The sequence below is a fragment of the Gracilinanus agilis genome, chromosome 3, assembly GCF_016433145.1.
Source record: "Gracilinanus agilis isolate LMUSP501 chromosome 3, AgileGrace, whole genome shotgun sequence".
Lineage (NCBI taxonomy): Eukaryota > Metazoa > Chordata > Mammalia > Didelphimorphia > Didelphidae > Gracilinanus > Gracilinanus agilis.
In genome coordinates, this window is record NC_058132.1 from 14,381,860 (window position 1) to 14,398,240 (window position 16,381).

Genomic DNA, 16,381 nt, shown 5'->3' on the forward strand with positions numbered 1-16,381 from the left:
AAAAGAATATAAAGTGGAATGCTTTTTAACACTATATCCAATTATAGTGAAATTTAAATGTTAAAATCAAAAGATGGAATTGGGAGAGGAATTGTGGTATATGATGTATTGGGATATCACTATGCTCTAAAGAATGAAGAAAAAGATGGTTTCACAGGAGACTTTTCCTACATGACCTGTATGAATTTATTCAGAGTGAAGTGAGGAGAAGAGACAGGAGAATAATTTATACTACACCATCAATATTGCAAAAATTAACATTGCTGAATGACTTAAGAACTCTGATTAACTGAATAATCAACCATGATTCTAAGACTGATTGAAAAATGGTGCCAACCTTATGATAATGAATATGCAGAATGCAGAATAAGTAACATTTATAGATGTGGCCAATGTGGGAATTTATATTGCTTAACTATTCTTATATGATACAGGGCTTCCTCTCTCTCTCTCTCTGTCTGTCTGTCTCTCTCTTTCCTTCCCTCCTTTTCCCCTTTCCTTCCCTAGCCTGAGAAATGGTAGTAGCAGGAAAACAGCGGGAGGGGCAAGAGTATCCACACCCCAGTTCCTGGATGCAGAGAGATTTGGGGTGCAGGGGTTCAGCTTCTTGGTGTCAGAAATGGTATCCATGGAAGGGAGAACTGTTTGCCTCTGAGAAGCAGCAGCTTTGAACAATGGTGAGATGAAAGAAAATTTCTTGGTCTTGTCTTCATGTAAAAGGATGAGTCCTGGAAACTAGACTTCTAGAAAGAGAAGGGGCATGGAGATGTCTAGATATGCCTTGTGGAGACCAAGAATATGACCATTAATTTGAAGTGACAAAGGACCGAGTCATGGTGGGAGGAAGCAAAACTGGCCCTCCTGTTACTGTGAGTTATTTTGGACAATTCAGGCCTAATGGGAAAGGGGTATAAAGCACGTAGGATAGTAGTCTAAATCTGGAGGACAGTATAGGACCCAAGGATCATGTAATTCTGTGGTGGGCTTGTCTGGGAATGACTTCTTTTTAGGCCTCTACTATTTGCATGAGTCAGGACAGACCCCTTCAAAATCATGCCACACAAGGGTATCTGTGGGGTGGTTTTTTGTTGTTTTGTATTCTATCTTAGCTAATTAGTTTTTTTCAGCCATATTGAAATAACTTTTCCCTCATTTCTAATTTTTTTTCTGAGATTTGGGACAAATGCAATTATGTTTTGTGGGTGATTGCAAGTGGCAAGGCCACCCAGTATTGGGCAGTCTGGACCCTCACAAAGTATTGCTCATTTTGGATGTGTCTAAAAACTGTCTTGTGAATCTTATGGGGGGGGGGATATAAGACCCTCTGGCAAAAGACTCAGAAAGAGACTCTTGTATTCACTGTTCTGTTGGCCACTCTGTAGTCTTCCCAGATTCCCCAGAGATATTGAGAGTTGAGAACATCAGGCAATATAGTTGGGAGTCATCAAGGTCTGGTTTGCAGGGAATATGAATTTGAATCAGGGAGGAGAGTGTTTAGAGGGCGTTAACCTGAAATTTCGGGCTACTTAACAAATGACTCTATTATATTTTAGACTCCAATTATGCCTATGTATTAAGTGCAAAGATGTTCCCTGGGTGGTCGAGTCCTGGTATTTTGGGATCATTTTACTGGTGCAAATGAAGAGAGGCTACTTGGTGCTGTGGAGACTCTAGTCAGGAAGACCTGGGGTTGAGCCACCCTGGACAAGTCACTTAGCCACTGAGGTCCTTAAACAACTCTCTAAGCTGTAGGGAAGGTAGAGAGGAAGTTTCCTCTAATGGGAGATCCCTATCCCAGTGAAATCACAGATCTAATCTCTATCCCCCCTCTGGGTCAGGCTAACCCAGATATGAGCCATACAAAATCTCCCAGAAGTTTGGAGAGATCAAGGGAGCACAGACCAGACTTCATGCCTTGAAATGGGCTCTGGTGTAAAGTTTGCACAATACCAGCCCAGCCTTCTCAAGAAGACAGTATCTGGAGTTCTGAGTTCTTGGACCCAGCTTCTTGGGGAAAAGTAGTGAATACATGGCCTCCACTAGTGCCTGGGAAGTCATCTGCACTGTGCAGATCTGATGAGTGAAGTTCATTTCTAACCTACAATAAATACTTCCTCTCTGCTCCCCGTACAAATTGTAAGCTGAGAGTTCAAATCTAGCTTCAGACACTAAATGTGTCCCTGCCTCAGTTTCCTCAATTCCAAAATGGGGGTAATAAGAGCACCTGTATCTGAGTTGTTGTGAGGATCAAACTAGGTATCTGTAATGAGATTAGTACCGTGCCTGGCACGTAGTAGGTGCCTCCTTCCCTTAGCACGAGTGTCCTCATGCAGGCCAGTTTCTTCAGCCCCAGAATCTCACTTGCTCTTTCCCCCTGAGAATGAAGTTGACCACCCACTTCACTTCCACCTCTAAGGCTCTGTTCCAGAGCACAGCTGAGGGCTGCTCTGCCCCCATTCCAGCTTCTCTGAAACATGAGAGAACTTGGCAGTGCTTCTCAAAGATGCAGTCCGCATGAACAAAGGCTTCCTATACTGTGGAGCTATACCTACATCTACCCTAGGGGAAATTAATTGATTTAGGGCTAGTTGATTTATCTACATATTTCATCTATTCCCCCAAATGTCATCTGATTTGAAGTGTAGGTAAGTTCTCCTTTTATTTTCAAGAAACCACAGTGTTCTAGGAAACTTTATTTTTCTTTATTTAGGCCATTTTTACACTGCCAAGATTTCCTTATTTACCTTTTCCCAACCCTTCTCCCTCCCAGAACCCTCCCTCATTACAAAGAAAACGGGTCAAACCAAGCGACTGACACCAGGATTGTGTTTGACAACACATGCAACATTCCACGCCTGTAGTTCCCACCGAGATTGCTGACTGCATTTAGGCAGAGTTCAGCTACCTTTTCGCAGAGCTCTCATGTATATCATGATAGTCACATTGAATATCTTCTTCTGCCTCCGTCTGCACGGGTAATAGGACCCTAGATTTAGGGATGCGGGGACGCTAGAGGCCCATGTTTCTCAGAGATGTCATTTCAGACTTCGTCCCTCTGCATTTCCTCCTCTGGAGTGCATAAATCTATTAACCCATTACCAGCACAGGAAAGAGAAGATCACTTTTTCTTCTGGTTCTCTTGAACTTTTTTTGTTCGCTCCCAGAGAGCATTCATTCTTTGTATTGGTATTTCTAGTGCTTGGACCAAACTGGCTGCTTAATAAATACTTGTCAATATGTGATAAATAGGACTGAAACTTTATAGACACTCAATTAAGTACTATTTTGAAAGCTGTGGTGAGGAATAAACTACACTTGAAGGCCTTCTAACACTCATTAATTACATTTATACATTTCCCATCTCCACATGAATTCTCTGCTGTTGAATGGTGATGCCTCTGCACTGGCTGGAGGCCTTTCTTAGACAAGCTACATTTTAAGGTTTCTCTCCTGTATGAATTTTCTGGTGCTGAATACATTGTATCTTCTGGATGAAGCCTTTCCCACATTCATCACATTTGTAGGGTTTCTCCCCGGTGTGTGTTTTCTGATGGCGGGTAAGAGACATACTCTGGCTAAATACTTTGCCACATTCACTACATTTAAAGGGTTTCTCCCCAGTGTGAGTTCTCTGATGTCTAGTAAGGAATATATTTTGGCTAAATGCTTTGCCACACTCACTACATTTATAGGGTTTCTCTCCAGTATGGATTCTCTGATGCAGAGTAAGGCTACAGCTATGACTGAAGGCCTTTCCACATTCCCTACAAGTGTAGGGCTTCTCTCCAGTATGAGTTCGTTTATGAGAAATGAGCGCTGAGCACTGCCTGAAGGTCTTCCCACATTCATCACATTTGTAGGGTTTCTCTCCAGTGTGAGTTCTCTGGTGCTGTGTAAGGTAAACTTTCTGTTTAAAGGCTTTTCCACATTCCTCACATTTGTAGGGCTTCTCTCCAGTATGAATTCTCTGATGATGAGTAAGGCCAGCACAGTGAGTGAAGGCTTTCCCACATTCATTACACTTATAGGGTTTCTCTCCAGTGTGAATCCTCTGATGCTGGGTAACCTGGTTTGTGTGGCGGAAGGCCTTTCCGCAAACATTGCATTTACAAGGTTTCTCCCCGGTGTGAATCCTCTGATGGAGAGCAAGGACCGCCGTATCATTAAAGGATTTGCCACACTCGCCGCATATATGGGGCTTCTCTCCAGTGTGAATCCTCTGATGCCGAGTAAGATAGAGACTGCGGCCAAAGGCTTTTCCACACTCGCTGCATTTATAGGGTTTCTCCCCCGCGTGGCTTCTCTGGTGCTGAGTAAGACTTCCCTGCTGAGTAAAGGTCTGCCCACATTCATGGCATTCATAGGGTTTCTCTCCAGTATGAATCTTCTGATGCCGAATAAGGTACTGACTCAGGCTGAAGGCCTTGCCACACTCACCACATTTATAACGTTTCTCAGTGGTATGGATTTGCTGGTGCTGAATAAGGTACTGACTGAGGCTGAAGGCTTTGCCACACTCGCTACAGTGATAGGGCTTTTCGGCAGTATGAATTCTCTGATGGACATTGAGTGATGAGCTGTCGCTGAAGCATTTCCCACAATGATTACATTTAAAGGGTTTCTCTTCACTATGAAGAGTCTGGTGTCGAATCAAGTGAATCTTCTGCCTGAAGGATTTCCCACATTCATTACAGTGATATGGTTTCTCTCCAGTATGAATTCTCTGGTGCTGAATAAGGTGCATGCTCTGTCTGAAGAATTTTCCACATTCACCACATTTATAGACTTTGTGCCCAGCATGATTTATCTGGGGTTGAATAAGGTGCTTCTTTTGTTGGAAGGCTTTGCCAAATTCGTCAAAATTAGAGATTCTCTCTACAGTAGATATTCTACTATACTGAATAAGGTCTGAGTTGGAATTGGAAGCTTTATTGTATTCATATTTATAAGGTTTCAATCCTGGAGAAATTCTATTGTATTTAGTTAGTTCTGAATACTGTTTAAAGCTAGTTCCACCTGTATCATATTGATGGAGATGCTTTTTTGTAGTAATACCTTGTTGTGCAACAAGAAGTGACATTTGTCCAAAATTCCTCCCCAAATTACTTTCTTGGCTTCTATTATCACTGGCTGTTTTCTTGGGGATGACCATTACTTCTTGTGGCACTTTTTCTTGGCTACTGCGTTGTTTCTTGAACTTCCTATCATAGTCCCATGCTTGTCCCAATGTGGAATCCCAGGAATCATCACTTTTGAATTTTTCTGGCAATGACACATTCATATACATTCCCAGCTTTGAAAAGATCTCCTTGGTCTCGGGCTTCATTTCCCAATCTGAAAGGAGAAACATGGTTTATAAAATACATAGAGACAAATTAATCAATCAATCTCTCTCTCTCTCTCTCTCTCTCTCTCCACATACATACATCCCCCTGTTTTCTGTGCCAAAAGAGAAGAAGCAAGTCATTATTTTTTAACAGTGATACCTATTAAAAGCTAATGTGAGAGAAAAACTAGGTAGCATAGTAGTTTGAATGTCATGTCTGGAATTGGGAGAATCTAGGCCTAGTCCTTACAACTTTTCTGCCTAGAATTGATACTGAGTATTGATTCTAAGACAGAAGATAAGGTTTAAAAAGAAGTTAAAGCCACTTGTGAGGAATGGTGAACTCATACAGTAAATTTCAACATCTGTGAAGGAACACTGCTGATAAGAAATCCTGCAAATAAAAGAAACCTGGGACAATGCATTAGATTTACTCAATCACTGGAGAATTTAGACTAGAGAGAAACCTGGCTGATAGCACAGGTCAAAGCAGCCCTGGACCCTGCTTTGGGAACCAGGTTTGGGAAGCAGTTGCCCTGTGTAAAACCTGCAACGGGTATTTCCTTTATGGGACCTCTGCTTTCTGAACTGCTCCATTCTAGAAGATATTAGTATTCAGTGTGTGTTCAACACAACATGGTGTTTGCAGATGTATAGAGACAGAAAGCATACTAAGGATTCAATCATTTTCAAATGATAAAGTACCAAAAGGATAGACTGAAGAAAGGTCAATGAGAAAAGTAGGCAGGTAGTGACCGAACTGGGTCCCTGGTGACAAATAAATAGAAGGACCACAGCATCATAGATTTAGAATTGGCACAGACTCTATAGGCCAATGAGCTCGACTCCCTCATCTTACCTGTGGAGAAACTGTGGCCCAGATTCCTGAGTCAGTTAATCAACAAGCCTCTATTAAGTATCTACTATGTGCCAGGAACTGTGCTAAGCCCTGCAAATGCAAAGAAAAGGCAAAAGACAGCTCCTGCTGTCAAGGAGAGCTCCCAGAGCCTAAGTGATCTGTCCAGGAGCACAGAGCTAGCAGTTGCCAGAGGGAGGTGCTAGACACAGGTTCTCCTGATCCAAGCCTATGGCTCTAACTACAACATCAGGCTTTTATGGAGACCCCTGGGGATTACAATCCAGACCCTCACCATTTCACCCCTAGACAAGTGGAGTAGGCTATTTGCCTCATCTCTTTTGAAAGCCCTTTATTCCCAGGCTTCTTCGGCCATATTGCTCTTCTTATCCTGTTCCTTTCCAGGCATGTTACTATGCCCCACAAACACTGGCCTTCCTGTTATTCTTCACATATGGCCCTGGCTGCTTCCCATGCCCTCCCACTTCATTCTTCTCTCCTAGCTTCCTTCAGGTCCCTTTCCTAATCCCACTTAATGCTAGTAACTACCGCCTCTCTGGTGACTGCTTTCTGTTTGTCTTGTACATAGTTTATTCATACATAGTTGTTTGCATATTGTTCCCCAATTAGACTGAGATTCTTTTTTTTTAAACCCTTAACTTCTGTGTATTGGCTCTTTGGTGGAAGAGTGGTAAGGGTGGGCAATGGAGGTCAAGTGACTTGCCCAGGGTCACACAGCTGGGAAGACTGAGATTCTTAAGGGAAAAGATCTTTCTTTTGCTTTTTTGTCATATCCTCATCACTTTAGCAAAGTGCCTGGCATACAATAAATACTTAATAAATGCTCACTGATTGATGGATTCCAAAGCTAGTGCAATTCCTCCTTGCTGCTTCTCCTAGGAACAATGTTCTCAGGGAGCAGAAAGGATGGGGATCCTGAATGTAAATGGAATGATTAGCCTGAGAAAAAAGGAAGGACACTTCTTAACCTGGGACTAGAGAGTGAATATGGATAGAGATATCAAGAACACAGTTGGCTTCATGCCAAAGGATGAATGAAAGGTGTCAATTCACAGCTGAAGAGAAACAAGAACATTCTGGAGACACTCTGTCATTTTAGCACTGATGCTCAACACCTTCCTCCTTCTCCTCTGCCTAAAGATAGAGGGAACGTTTGAAGGATGTTTCTTGTCCATAATTTCAGAAGTGGTTTCCCCTTACTTAGCTGTAGAGCTTTTTTCCTGGTAATTCCCATCTGTTGGTTTTCCATTATTTACCTGGACAGGTGGGTCTGAAGACTTTGTTCTCCAGTGTCCATGGTGCTTCTGCTCGTTCCAGCTTGGTGATGACATCTGGCTTAAAAACCTGAAGCCCTATTTATAGAAAAAGGAAAACAGCAAAGTGCCTGGAGCATGACCATCCAGAATTCCACTCCAATCCCATCTACTCCTAGGAAAAGGACATATTAGGAAGTATAGGGCAGTGGTCAGGGCAGAACATCTGGAATTAGGCTTCCTTTTAACTGCTAAGAAATAAGATCAAAGAATGAATTGGGGAATTAGATAATAAGTTAGTTCACTTGATCTAATTCCTGCTAGGATAGGAACCATCTTGGACCATAGAACTCTTCAAGCATTTGAGCTAGTCAATGAAAGAGAATACATACCATCCATACACTTTTAAATTTAGCTATACCAGTCAATTGGCTGTCCCTCTAACACCATAGCCCATGTCCCCTCCTGCATTTTTGCACTAGTTGTCCCCTATGCCTGAAGTGTTTTGTTGAATACTTCTAAGCTTCTTAGTTTCCCTGACTTCTTTCTGAGAATCAGCTGTGATAATGAGATTAAACCTACCCTGCCCATTTTTCTAGATTTAGTCACCAAAGGTGTCAATGCCACCACTTAATTCACAAGTGGGGAAGTCTGTAACCCATGGTATATGAAAGTGGGTGACGAATCAGAATTGACTAACTGCCCCCTGGGCAGTCCTAAGCAAAGCAGTTGTGATTGGACATGTAAACTAAAAGGAAGGCACAGGAAGTGACGCAAAAGAAGCTCCTTTAAAAGGGAGTGACAATTTCTTGTAGTTCAGTTCTTGTTCGTTTCCTGGAACTGTAGCTCAAGTTGGAGACGCTGCTTACTGGACCTGAGACCTTGGACTTGGTGAGACTGTTCTTAAATCTCTCCCTTAGAACTACAGGTGGTGAGTGTAAAGACTGACGCTTCCTAGATTTCTCTGAAGGAACTTTCCTTTCAAGAGAGGCTTCGTGATTGGAGCTTTTGCTTCATTCATCCCTGGCCTTAAGCCCTTGGCTGAGCCTTCTCTGATTAAGGATTAATTAGCTCTGCCTGGATTGAACCAGAGGCTGGAGAAAATTATTTAGTGTTAGGTTAATTATCTTACCTTATCCTGTCTCTCTGATTTTCTTATTTTCACTCTCTTCTCATTTGTAAATAAACTACCATAAAAGTCATTTTGACTTGAGGTTTTTTATTAGGAATTAAATAAATTCCTTGGTGACCAAAACTTTTAATATTCAGTCAACCAAACCCTAATTTTCCCCTTTACATAGCTCAAGTCCATTCTTCTATAGGATACCTTTCCTGGACCTTCCCCACTGAGATTACCTTTCACCAACTCTAGAAATCTCTTGTGTACCTCATTATTTATATGCTGTCTCCTCCATTAGACTGTGATATAGGGGATGAGGACCTTTGCTTTTTTGGGGGTGGGGGCATCCTCAGGGTTTGCCTGGTATATAGTTAGCCCTTAATAAAAGCTTATCGACTGACTGGGGGAGCAGAGGATATGGAACTTATAACCCTGAAATACATTGAAGCTGCCACTTTCTTCTGTATAAAGCAAAAATCTTTTCCCCCGGGGACATGGTGCAAAAACACTCAGGCCACTTTTCAAACTCCCACAAGGTTATGCCTCATTTTCTCCTCTGTTGTAGTTTCTGGGGAAGAAATTGGCTTCCTTCTTGCCACAGCTAACTTATCCACTTTCTCTTATCCCTTTTCTCCACTTGTTCCATCAATCAAATCTCATTTTCATCTTCAAACTCTCTCCACTCCCTGACTCCTTCCTTGCTATGCAGAAACATAGTCGGGACTCTTTGGTCCTTTAGAAAACTTCACTCCACCACCCCATCCCTTCAAGATACCATCTTCTCTCTTTCACACAAAACATGGTACATATGATTGCCTGGATTAATTCCTCCTGTAAGTGAAATCTTGCACAGAGGGGGATAGAATGTTGCAAAGAGACACCTGAAGGACAGGAGAGGCAGTTGGAAGGAAAAGCAGAGACTTCTGGGAAAGGAACTCAAATCTTGAGGGCAGTTTGTTCCTGGACCCTGAATGGAACAGAGATCCTATCTTGCCTCAGAACTGAATCCCCTGAATAACGGAGGATTTCCCAACCCTTTTCCTTGGACCTCAACACCTGTGGAGAGTACCTGTTGCTCCTGGACAACAAAACTTAAGAGGACTGGCTGAACATTTACAGCGGCTGAGGGGCTTTGCCCGAAAAGCATGCTGAGCCAGTCCAGAAGAAAAACTTCTCTGTCTGTGCTAATATATATATATATATAAAGAGACATTTGCAAACTATTGTTTCTAGATTAGGTTAGCAGTGTTGGAAGGAAGGAGAAATCAAGAACGCTTTCAGGCCGGGGCCTTTTGGTTTTGGCTTAAGCCAAAAGGGACCCCAAACCACTCTCTGTTTAGACTAGGGCATTCCTACTCCCCCTCTCCAAATCCTTCCCTTGAACCTGTTTTATTAAACCACCCTTTTGAGCTGATACCCAAACGCAGTCAGATTAAACTTGAGAGGGAAAAGGGCTTAGAGGATGTGGGGTTTTCCTTAGCAGGGAAGAGCTCTCATAAGCCTCAAGTTCACTCAAATCTTGAGGTGCCCGTAACTGCTCTCCCCCTAGCAGGGTTTGGCCAGTAGATAAGGGACATTTGGGGAAAGTCAGGCATAAAGCAAAGTCCTGACCAAAAGCCAATTCCAATTCCTTCTGTGTGTCTATCCTGGTGCAGACTCCTGCTTGCCCTTTTACCTCCACCATATTCTACAGACAGAAAACAGCTGCTGTCTCTCTGCCAGGAAGGAAGTCCATCTTGACTAGGTCCTAATCACATCAGCGAGGGGACCTCCTTTTCAGTCCTTTCATACTCTGATGCTCCGTCTATCTCTCCGCTAGAGATCTAGTCTGGGACAGAGGCAGCCATCAGCACTCTGCTCAGATGGGAACGGAGTCACGCTCGAACCAACCTACAAATCCATCACACCTGAAAGGGATTCACCTTTTCCATCCTTTTAACTCTCCTCTTCCCAATGTTTCAACTCCTTAACCCTAAAGCTCTGTCCTCCAACTGTACTAAAACTTTCTTCCAGATTACCAATGAACTCATCACTTTAAGTTGTCTTTTCCTTCCTTGCCCTGTAGCTTAACATGGACCAGACTTGTCTCTTCCCACATACTCTTTCCTCCCTGGACGTCCGTAGGACTGCTCTTTCTTCCTTCTCCTCCTAGTCAGTCAGGTCAACGAGCATCTATTAAGGGCTTACCATGTGCCATGCTCTGTGCTAAGGGCTAAGAAGACAAGAAAAGCAAAACCAGAGCTCTTGCCCTTAGTGAGCTCCAATTCTAATGGAGGAGACAATATGTAAACAGCCAGACCTAAACAAGAAATACGCAGACTAGATGGAAGGCTGTTCACAGAGGGAAGACACTGGCAGCTGGGAGGGCTGGGAAGAGTCTCCTTAGAAGGCAAGGTTTGAGCCGAGCTTTGAAGAAGTCCAGAAAACAAAGAGGCAGAGGTAGGGGCACAGCATCCCCCCATAGAGAAAGACATAGATGGGAGATGGAATGTCAAGCATGAAGAACTGCAAGTCGGCCAAATGTAGCTAGATCACAGAACCTATGGAGACACGTATCAGGAGCAGGGAACACAGGAAGAGGTTAGGTCGAGAAGGACAGCTTTTCTGATTGTTCCTAACTGCCTCCTTTTGTGGAGACTCATCTATCTCCTACCAGCTAAGCACATCTTCTCCCAAAGCTCTGTCCTGGACTCTCCTTCTCTCTACACTAGGAGCTCTTAATCTTTTTTCTTTTTTTTTTAAACCCTCACCTTCCATCTTAGAATCAGTACTGTGATTCTAAGGCAGAAGAGCAATAAGGGCTAGGCAATGGGGCTTAAGTGACTTGCCCAGGGTCACCCAGCTGGGAAGTATCTGAGGTCACATTTGAAGCCAGGACCTCCCATCTCTAGCCCTGGCTCTCAATCCACTGAGCGATCCAGCTGCCCCCTCTTAATCTTTTTTTTTTTTTTTTTTTTGGTGTCATGGACTTATTGGACAGTCTGCTGAAGCTTATGGACCATTTCACAGAATAATGCTCATTGCCTACATTTATAATTGACCCGAATGCTAAATTTTAGTTAGATTAGTGAAAAATGTGTAATTTGGTTCTTATCCAAGCCCAGAGTCCCCAGATTTTAGAAAATGAGAACAGAAAGATGCAATGGGGAACATTCTTCCTCCTTAGAGAAGAAAGTCATCCTTACCCAAGGAGACCAGGTTTCTATAGTTCTCCAGCATCACATCCCTGTACAAGTTTTTCTGAGCTGGGTCCAGCTGTCCCCATTCTTCCCGAGTAAAGTCCACAGAAACATCCTTGAAAGTGACTGATTCCTGAAACATCAAACATATTTCTGCTTACTCAGGGCTCCTTCTGCCCCCACGATGTGGGGAGAGGTAAAGAGAGAAGACAAGACAAGGACAGTTATCAGGGTGCTAAATTGGGTAGCAGGGAGCTAGTATTGATTTATCCTCCACTCCAATACCCATGACCCATCTCCCAGTGTGAATCCCAAGGAACCCCCTCCTTCACTGTTAACCCCTCATCCAAACACGTAATTCAAGCAAGATGCCATGAAATTAGATACACAACACCATCGTCACGGTTCACACTTAAAAGTTAATTTTTCATTATGAATAATCACTGTCATAAGGTTACAGGATTTTCAGATCAGCAAACAACCTTAGAGGTCAATCGGTTTAAGAATGACCGAGGCCAGTCCATCAGTGCCTGCCATGAGTCACCCTATGATGTTCTGTGGCTTCTGCACCTCGCTCTTCCTATGCGGCACATGATCTATTTGCTATTTAGACTTCTCTCAGTTATTACCAGCCTCCTTTTAGGATGGAGATTGCTCCTAGAAAGGCATGAATATTCATGACCTCGTGCCCTTTTGTAAGGAAATAGACTTTTCCTCTTCACAGTTATGCTTTTGAACCTCCTCCCTTGCTGAAATCCATTCTGTAAGGGGGAAAAGGAGGTCTTGGGGGTTCAGTATATTAAGAGGTGGTCGCCAGGGGAAGTCCCCCCAATTTAGGAGTAACTCAAGTCAGAAGGTCAACAGTCATGCTTCCGTGAGCTTTGGGCTTTAAATGAAATGTATTATACAAAAAGGCACAGAGGCACCCCTCGATAGCTACCACTGCACAAGCCGTCTCCCTTCTAAAATCGACTCTTGTATGGATGTACAAAGCCAAGAGAAAGCTGCAGTCTCTGGAGAAAGAGCCGTTCAGCTGGGAAACAGGCCTTGAGGTCATTTCTTTGGCGATAATTGAGTGATTTGAGATAATAGAACTCGGCTAGTTTGGAAATAGAATTTTAGAATTACGGCTGAGTGCAGACTTCTGGTCTCCTGCAGCCCTGGGCACTTTATTATCACTGCTGTTCTTTATCTTTGTAAACCGAAGATCCTCTCTTGTGTTCAAAAATCATACGTTTGGTTAAGTCTTCTGGGCCGCTTTTCGCACCGAGGTCTTCAATGGCTTCCACCTGCCCTACAGCTCTCAAATCCCCTTTGGCTCGCCCACAACTCTGAGTCTTCGGAATGTCGTGTTCATGATTCTTAAACATGCAGCTCGGCTTGGAGATATTTGTGTTAAAAAATGGCTTTTTCTGCTGCATTGCTGAGAGTGGCTCCTCTCAGCAATGCAGTGACCTGGGCGTACCCTGAAAGCCTTGTGATGGGGATGCCGTCCACCTCCAGAGAAAGCTGTGGGAGCCGTCTTTCACGTCGGTGCGCTGTTGGTTTTATTTGGGGATTTTGGTTCCATAGGACTTTGCTCTAACAACAATGACCAATATGGAAGTATGCTTTGCATCACAATAAAATTGAAACTTAAAATATGGCTTTTTCTGGCAGAGGTCAGTGAGAGCATTAAACAACTCCCCAAATGCCATCTAGATCATATTCTTCTTGTTCTTCTTTTAAAAAAACCTGCTTACCCGCTGTCTTAAAATGGACTAGTCGTAAGGGTTAGGCAATGGGGGTTAAGTGACTTGCCCAGGGTCTCACAGCTAGGGAGTGTTCCATCCCAGACCTTGCTTTGGATCTGCCCCCGGCCCATATTCTTTTAGGCTGACATTGGTGTCCTTCTGCAGGGCTGGTCCTGCATAGATGCTGGTGGACTGGCCATCCAACTGCATGTAGAATCTGGACAAGAGACCTTTGTCATCCCCTGAACTGTTCCTGTCTGCTCTCTGGCCTGCTAGCTGCAGTAAGCAGGGACCCTCCTGAAGAGACGGCGTGATATCCCAGCAAACAGTAGCCCCTGGAGGACCTCCCGGCCAGGGCCAAAGAACTTTGGGAAGCTCGTGCCTGCCTGCTTTACGCCTAGCTTTCTAGGAATCATCAGAGGGTCCCTGACCTTAACATCTGCAGAAGAAGTCAAACAATTCAACAAAGAGTTATTAAGTGGGTGCTACTTCGTGCCCGGGGGAGCTTGGTGGTGCAGCAGACAGAGCGCCAGGTCCAGAGTCAGGAAGACTCATTTTCCTGAGTTCCAATTTGGCCTCAGATACTCAGCTATTGTGTGAGCCTGGGCAAGTCACTTGATCATGTTTGCCTTAGTTTCCTCATCTGTCAAATGAGCTAGAGAAGGAAATGGTAAATACCTCCAGTATTTCTGCCAGGAAAAAGAGTCGGACAGGACTGAAACAACTGAACAACAGCTATGTGCTGGGTGTTGGAGCCATCTCTAGGTGAGCCCATTGTTAAATTTTCATAGGGAGTGTTCGCCCCTCAGAAATGCAAATGCTACAACTCAGGCTTGATTTACTCTTCTGTGGGTCACTTGGACTTCAGAAAGTGTTAATAAAGGAGATAAAACTCAAAAGTGAGTGTAAACATTTCTCCAGAGAGCCCGTTGTTAAACATTTACCAGCACCCCTCAGAAGGGTTCTGTAAGCATTGTTTGAGCTCTGTAGTAGTCATTAGAAGGCTTAGGAAGATAGTGGGATGACAACACCACCAGTGATGAATAAGGACTGGCTCTAAATAGCACTTTAAAGTTTGCAAAGTGCGTTTTACATTCATTGTCTTATTTGAGTCTCACAAGATCCCAGACTCTGGTAGGTACTGGAGATATTGGGACAAACATCCAAAGCAAAGAGGGCCTCCCTCAAGGAGCTTACATTCTACCTGAGGGATGGAGGGAAATGCAGGGAGTCTGAGAAGGAAAAGGACCAAAGCTCGGAGGAAGCCAACACGGTCCTCCTGCTGGACTTGGCACCTGAGCTGAGCTGGGATGAACAGGAAGACTTTGAAAAGTGGAGGTGAGGAATGCCCTTCCAGCCTGGGAAACAGCCATGGAGACGGGAGTGCTTCAGGGAAATGGCGTGCAGGAGGCAGGAGCCAGCTTGTGGAATGGCCCGGATGCCCTCCAAGTGGCACTAAGGAACCAGCTTTCTGGGCTGAGGAGTGGCCAGGTAAACCCGTGAATTGTTTTTGGTTCAGTCATTTTGGTCATGTCCAACCTTTCATGACCCCAGTTGGGGTTTTCTTGGCAAAGACACTGGAGTGCTTTGCCATTTCCTCCTCCAGCTCATTTTGCAGAGGAGGAAATGGAGGCAAACAGGGTGAAGTGACTTGCCCAGGGTCACACAGCTAGTAGACGTCTGGGGCCAGATTCGCCCAGTGCTCTCGATCCTCTGGGCCACCTAGCTGCCCGGACCTGTGCATTAGGAAGATTATTTTGGCAACTAGGAGAGGATGGATTGGAGGGGGAAGAAGAGACCAATGAATGCGATGCTGTGAGGTTTCAGTTAAGAGGTGACAAAGGTCTAACCAGGACAGTGATTTGTGAGTCAAGAAAGGGCAAAGTGAGGCGGGTCGCAGGGGCGGAATCAAGAAAACCTAGTAACAGAGTAGATGTGGGGGGTGGGCAGGGAGAGAGAAGAGTAAAATGTGATTTTAAGGCTGCACATCTGAATGAATGGAAAGATAATAATAAGAGTTAATTGTGGCTGACATTTATATAGCATTTACTACGTGCCAAGCACTGTGCTGAGAGCTTTATAATTATTATCTCAATTGATGCTCACAATAACCTTGCGGGTAGTTGCTATTATTACCCCCATTTTACAGATAAGGAAATGGAGGCAGATAGAATTAAATGACTTGTGCAGGGTCACCCAGCTAGGGCGTGTGTGTGGCCAAATTTGAGCTGCACGACCTCGCTGCCGAAGGAGAGGACAGGAGCCCACGGGAGAGGGCGGAGGAGCCGTTTGCTGAGACAAGAGAGCGGAAGCCCTGACCAGTGTGTGTGGAGTAAAAAGGAATTAAGGTGTTCTCCCGAGGGTGGACGTCCATCCCAGCCCTTCAGGAACGAGAGCTCGGGGCCGCCGCGTCGTTGCCGCGGGCCCACTGAGCGGGGAGGCCGCTGGTCTCACTTCCAGGATGGGGGCCACCAGCCTCTGCTACAGGAGCTTTACGCTGGGCGTTTATGACCTGCGACTCTTCCCAGAACTCTGTGCTGTCTCCACGACATTAGCACATAATTCAGTAAGGATGACGCCCTTCCACCTTTGTATTTGGTTCTATTTAAGTAGTAACGGGCCAGAGACAAAACACTGGAACTATTTACCTGAAGGAAGCTAACTCACAAGGCTGAATTTAATGAATAAGAATATATTTATCTGCAAATATTCAAATACTTAACTAGGAAGATCCAGTCTATGTTTGAATTTGCTTTCCATGCAGTGCCAAATAAGAATATTCACAGCAAACGCCTCACATCGGTGTGCTGGTTGGTTTGCCCCACTGAAGACCAACAGAGCGACCCTGTAAGCGGCTCTTGCTGTTCTTACATGCAGAAAAGCCAGAGCAGAC

The 16,381-nt window shown here is 44.3% G+C and overlaps 1 protein-coding gene across 1 annotated transcript in view; it reads right to left on the bottom strand.

The window, feature by feature from the left end:
- Positions 1 to 2,797: 2,797 nt before the first annotated feature.
- LOC123240770 (zinc finger protein 91-like) overlaps positions 2,798 to 16,381 on the bottom strand; it is a 730,881-nt gene continuing 717,297 nt past the window's right edge. The window contains exon 5 of the mRNA XM_044668482.1: positions 2,798 to 4,807. Coding sequence (XP_044524417.1) covers positions 3,437 to 4,807 — 1,371 coding nt within the window. The 3' untranslated portion in view covers positions 2,798 to 3,436. The remainder of the gene's footprint in view (positions 4,808 to 16,381) is intronic.